This window comes from Quercus suber, unplaced genomic scaffold (assembly GCF_002906115.3).
Source record: "Quercus suber isolate HL8 unplaced genomic scaffold, Cork oak 2.0 scaffold_293, whole genome shotgun sequence".
Classification (NCBI taxonomy): domain Eukaryota; kingdom Viridiplantae; phylum Streptophyta; class Magnoliopsida; order Fagales; family Fagaceae; genus Quercus; species Quercus suber.
In genome coordinates this window covers 749684-756129 of record NW_027069749.1, presented here as the reverse complement: position 1 = coordinate 756129, position 6446 = coordinate 749684, and the positions used below count along the sequence as shown (strand labels likewise).

At 32.2% G+C, this 6446-nt stretch overlaps 1 protein-coding gene across 1 annotated transcript; it reads left to right on the top strand.

The window, feature by feature from the left end:
- Positions 1 to 647: 647 nt before the first annotated feature.
- LOC112023759 (uncharacterized) lies at positions 648 to 1169 on the top strand. Its single transcript, XM_024056386.2, has one exon. The coding sequence runs from the start codon at positions 648 to 650 to the stop codon at positions 1167 to 1169; it is 522 nt and encodes a 173-aa protein (XP_023912154.2).
- The last annotated feature ends 5277 nt before the right edge of the window (positions 1170 to 6446 follow it).

Sequence of the window (6446 nt, the reverse complement as noted above, 5' to 3'; positions counted from 1 at the left end):
ATGGAACATTGATGGCTTGCTTGAACAAGAAATTATTAATAAAATGGGTCATATATCTATGGTTGCTAATGCTTATATTACCAACCATAATCTTAACTGTACTAAAATTGTTGGTCTTCTTACGACCGGTTTTTCTAGAACCCTTCACAATTGGTGGGAAAAATATCTTACCGAAGAGTCTAGAGAATCCATCAAAAAGGCCATTAAAAAAGATGATGATGGTTTACCCATTTTTGATGAAAGAATTGGCGTAGGTATTCTTGATGGAGTCAATACTTTAATTTATACTATTATTAAATATTTTGTTGGAACTCCTTCTAATATTTCTTCTCATAGCAATGACTATCTAAACAATTTACGTTGTCCTACTATGTCTAATTACAGATGGTACCAAGTTGTTTTTATTTCTAGAGTAATGCTTCGGAAAGACTGCTTGAAACCCTATTAGAAAGAGAAGTTTATTGCTGATTTGCCTCCTTTCTTTGCTCATAAGGTAAAAAAAGAATTAACTGATAAAAATGGTACTATTAATTATGATGATTTAACTTACAATGATATTTTTAGCACTCTTAAAAAACTTGGTACTAACATGTGTAATGACCAAAAAATGTTAAAACAACAGTTAAAAAATAGTAAAAAGGCTAATTATGATAGATAATTTCTGTGAACAATATGGTTTACCCCCCATTGCTCCTTCCAGGCAAAAAGGGAACAAGAAACATGATAAAGTCCATAAAGATTACAAATATAAGAAATATAGAAGACGTTCTACTAAACCTAATAATTTTTATGATAAAAAGAAAAATGTTTATAAGAAACATGATAAGCAGAAATCTGGTAAAGGAAATTGTTTCAATTGTGGAAAATTTGGTCACTTTAGTAAAGACTGCAAACAAAAACTTGGCAAATTCAAGAATAAGCTTAATATGTTAGATATCAATGACAATGATAAAGAGGATCTGTTTCGGATCCTTGAATCAAGATCTTCTGCTTCATCTGATTCATCAGAAGATGATTTTCTCTCCTTAACTGATTCTAGCTATCACTCTAACAATGAAACTTCTGATTCCCTTAACATTAAAATTGGTTGTAGAGACTCTTGTTACAATACTATTAATGTTCTCTCCAAAGGTCGCAAAACCATTAATGTTTTAACCAAAGGAGAATAACAAGAAAATTTGCTAATAAATTTGATAAGCCAAATTGATAATCCTGAGCTAAAAGAAGAATATCTTAAAAAGCTCAAGAAAACCTTTGTTAAGGATGAAAATGATAAAAGGATGAAATCAAAGATAAGTCTTGATGAAACTTTGGAAAGATTTAATAAAAAGAAGTCCGAAGCGATAATTGTTAATTATTTACAACATGAAATTACTATTATTAAGAAAGAAATCATTGAGCTAAAAAATTATTTAAAAAAGTTAAAAATGATAACTTTGACTTAAAACAAGAAATGTTACTTTTAAAAATTGATAAACAACTTGACAATGAACAATCTGATAGTGAGCCTAATGAGCAAAGAGATGAAGATGACTCCAGCCAACAAACTCCTCTTTCTAATACTGCTCTTATTGATAATAGTCTCAGTCTTGTTAACAGATTGATCCCTCCAAAATGGTTTTCAAAAGTTAAAATTGTTGTATGCCATGAATATGAATTCAATGTTATTACTATGATTGACTCTGGTGCTGATATGAATTACATTCAAGAAGGAATAATTCCTTCCAAATATTATGAAAAATACACTGAGAAACAGTTTTCTAATAATGGTTCTCAAATGAAAATCAAATATAAATTAAATAATGCTCATGTATGCCATGACAATGTTTGTTTTAAAATTCCTTCTGTTCTTGTTAAAAACATGACTAACAAAGTGATTCTTGGTATTCCCTTCATAAATTCTTTATATCCTTTTCTTACTGAACATGATGGTATCACTACAGACCCTTTTAGGCAAAAAGTCAAATTTCAATTTGCTTCAAGATTTGAAATTGATAATGATGCTTCTTTAAACTTGATTCATGCTAAAACAAAACATCTAAATTTTCTTAAGTAAGAGGTTAGATTAAGAAGATTGCTGAACAACTTTCTGATAAATTATTACAATCCAAAATTGATAGCTTTCATAAAATATTGATCAATGATGTTTGTTTTGATATCCCTAATGCCTTTTGGCATAGGAAAAGACATATTGTTAATTTGCCTTATGTTAAAGATTTTAATGAAAAAAAAAAAAAAAAATTCCTACTAAGGCTCGCCCCATTCAAATGAATGCTAGAACTGTTGAATTTTGTAAAAAGGAAATTCATGATTTGCTTGAGAAAAAGCTGATTAGGAATAGTAAGTCCCCCTGGTCTTGTGCTACTTTCTATGTTTAAAAAATGCTAAAATTGAAAGAGGGACTCCTCACTTAGTTATTAATTACAAGCCTTTGAATAAAGTATTAGAATGGATTAGGTATCCTATCTCTAACAAGAATGACCTAGTACATAGGCTAAGTGATGCTGTCATATTTTCTAATTTCGATATGAAATCTGGGTTCTGGCAAGTCCAAATCAATGAAGCTAATAAGTACAAAACTGCTTTCACCACCCCTTTTGGACATTATGAGTGGAATGTTATGCTTTTTGATCTCAAGAATGCCCTAAGTGAATTCCAAAACATTATGAATGATATCTTCAACTCCTTTAGTCATTTCACCATTGTTTACATTGATGATGTCTTGTCTACTCCAAATCCATTGATGAACATTGGAAACATTTGTATTCGTTCCTTGATACCATCAAACGCAATGGTCTTATTGTCTCTACTAAGAAGATCAAGCTATTTCAAACAAAGGTCCGTTTCCTTGGCTATGACATTTATGAAGGACAAATTCGTCCCATTGATAGAGCCATTTAGTTTGCTGAAAAGTTTCACGATGTCATTATTGATAAAATACAACTACAAAGATTCCTTAGGTCTCTAAACTACATTGCAGACTTCTATAAGGACTTGAGGAAACAATGTAAACCTCTATTTGATTGGTTACAAAATAATTCTCCGCTTTGGACTGACATTCATACTTCTCTTTTCAAACAAATCAAGTCCCATGTTAAAACTCTGCCTTGTTTTGGTATTTTTACTATTAATGCTTTCAAAATCATTGAAACCGATGTCTCTGACATTGGTTATGGAGGTGTTCTGAAACAACATGTTTCACCAAACTCATTTAAACAAATTGTTCATTTCTATTCAGGAGCCTGGAATAATACACAAATAAATTATAGCGCTATTAAAAAAAGAAATTTTATCTGTAGTATTATATATTTCCAAATTTCAAAGTGATTTGCTAAATCAAAAGTTTTTGTTACGAATTGATTGCAAAAGTGCTAAATATGTTACAAAAAAAGATGTTGAAAATATTGCTTCAAAATATATTTTTGCTTGATGGCAAGCTATTTTAAGTGTTTTTGATTTTGAAATTGTATATATTAAAGGTTCTCAAAATACTATCCCTGATTTCCTTACCCGTGAATTCTTGCAGTTTCGAAATGGCAAGTAGAAGGTCCAAAGACAAACACCCTACTACATATACTACTAAACAACTTGTCAAACAAGAACTTGCTTCCCCTATTGCCATTGCTAACCGATTTACTACCCTAGGTACTATCCCTAAACCAAACTACTCCACTATGTTAGCATCCTTTTATGATCCTTATGCTTTGGTCCCTGTTAACCAACCTATTAAAGCCACCTTCCCCAAAAACCCCAATGCTTCTCAATATGTTAAAAAACAATATTTCCAAAACCAGTTCTCCATTGAACCCAATAGAGCTATGATCAAAGACCCACTTAAACTTGCGACAGATTATTTTCCCTTGAACTTCCACTGGATACCAGAACACAATTGGTAAAAATTTAAGTTATCACTCTGTTTCATGAAAAATCAGTCCTTATCAAATCTATACCTGATAAGATTGATAAATAAAAAATTATTTACCATAGTATTTTCATCCTCAATGTGGTTACTGAAGAAAAATGGGGACTCCATCCTGCTGCTACAAAACCTTTACCAGGTTCAGCTATTCCATATTCATATCATGATTATATTCAAGCATGGTTCAAGTTCATGTTACACCAAGATGCTACTATGACCCACTCCTGGTTCATTAAGTTTGATAAAGATTTCAGTTCTCAGCTTCCTTTATGGTTCATCCACTAGTGGACATAATTTGGCCCTATTACTAACATTTTCCTAGGACCTCTGACTGGCTCCCTCAAGTATTTTTCAAGTGCTTTTAAGATAGACGCACATGGTGCTAAGTTTCCTACTACCCTAAATTTTGATAAAAAATATAAGGTGCCCTAGATCCTGAAATGGCAATATGTTAAGGAAGGCGATGTTCTTACACGACAATGGTTTGTTAAATGGTGGGACAAATTTTCTCACACCCAAGATGTTATTGATAATGTTGCCCGAGAATTTCCATCTGATTCTTAAAATGCTATTAACACTTCTACTCAGGTTAAAACTCAAGCTCTGGCATACCAGCAGGGGCAACCCACTACACTTGCTACCATATCTACTACTAAACCTGCTAAGTCCTCTACTAAGAGCAAAATGAAAAACTTTGCCTTTGATGATCTCAATAGTTTTACTATATTTGCACTATTAAGGCAAAAAATGAAGGATGAAGAAGAAGCAGTAAATGCTAATTCAAAAGGAGAAGAGGATGACCAAGAATCCAAGGCATCCTCAGAAGCCTCTGTTACTAATAATGATCCTTATTACCCTTACAATCCAGACCTATTTGGACATGATGAAGCCTCCACTCTAGATTTAGGAGAGGATTAAATCTATCGACATAAACTCCAAAATTACTAAGTAAAAGAATCTCCTGCTAAAGCTATTGATTTGCCAAGATTCCCTACTATTTGCATTGATTCCCTGTTGATGTTACTAAAGTTGTTTTGATTCCTTGATAAGGGTATGGCCATTGCTCTGACTATTCCCCACTGGGATGATTCCCTCTAGACAACACATGTGGACAACCTTGCTAACCTATGATTAATAGTAGAAAAGTCAATTTTACTGTTTACTATTCACTATTCACTGTTTAAATAGTGTTTTATTTTGCCTATAAAAGGGGGGGGGGGGGGGGGATGTCCCTTTCAGAAAGACCATCACGAAATTTTCCTAGTTTCAAATCCCTTTTAGTTTCAGATTGCTATCTAATCTTATAACCTTTCCCTTTCCAGCTCCAAGCCTTCTAACTACTATTATCCTGTAAGTGTTTTAATCTATTATCGAAGCTACATTTTGTTAAAATCTCAAATACTTTTACTTTATTGTTTTTATCTTAATTACTTTAATTTAACTTAATATATTGTGCACTTCCGCCCATCTCATGGTATATATATATAATCTCGGTGAGAGAAAGGAGGGTTGTTGGTGTGAGATGGTGCTACTGATTCAAGAACAAAGAAAGAGGAAAGAAAGAAAAAAGAAGGAAGAACAAGGAATATACATTCTGGTGTAGCCAAGAAGACAAGGGAAAAGAATTTGGGTGGGGCATGTGTTTTACTAAGGGTAAAAGGGTTGATGAGTCACCCTTACAATTTTTAAAATTTACTTATGACCCCCCCCCCCCCTCTCATAAGCTTATATTCTAGAAAGGCCCAATGAATAAAATAGTTATGCATAGGTAACCTTACCTTTTAAAAACTTCTTTCTATATCATTAAAAACAAAGTCTAATCTTTTATAACATCAAAATATCAAAGCCTTATGCACTTAAATTAATTAGAAAAATAATAAGCATATAAACTCATAAAATTAATAATGCAATTAGGCTGGGATGTTACAGAATCCATAAACTTTTATAGTTATGGAGATGTTGCATGCAAACTTCCTATCCACAACTTTAAGTACCCACTTGAAGATTCAAATCCAGCACTTGTAGGAACTGGTATTGCATCAACTTAAACATCACTAGTTCGATATATGGTTTGCTTCATCACCAGTAGAAGCTTTTGAGAGCAAGTGGCACAAAACCTTTAGATGTACACCAAGATTAGTTTCAAATGTCTTTTAGATGTGTGTTAGGGTTTGTTTAATTTGTAAACAAAAACCCTTAACACTTGATGGGCTGAAATCACGAACCAGTAATTTAGAGATTCGATTGATCGAGTTTTAAGTAAAATTTGTCGAAATCTGGCCTTAGCCTTTTGTATAAGTCGAAAAAATATCTGTCAAAAGGATTTGTGGTTCATTCATCCTTATATGTTTACTTGATATTTATTGCACTCTAAGGAGCATATGTGGCTTTTGTGAGAAAATCAGTTGTTAACATAATTTTTTTTTTTTTTTAAATCTTTTGACCCCAGCCAAACGACATTATTGAAACTGTAAATCACATAATTTTTTATTGTTTACACATTCCAAAATTCAAAATAATTAAAAAA

Bases quoted from the DNA above. Each gene is read 5' to 3' on its own strand.
- LOC112023759 (XM_024056386.2), top strand. From the start codon at position 648: ATGATAGATAATTTCTGTGAACAATATGGTTTACCCCCCATTGCTCCT.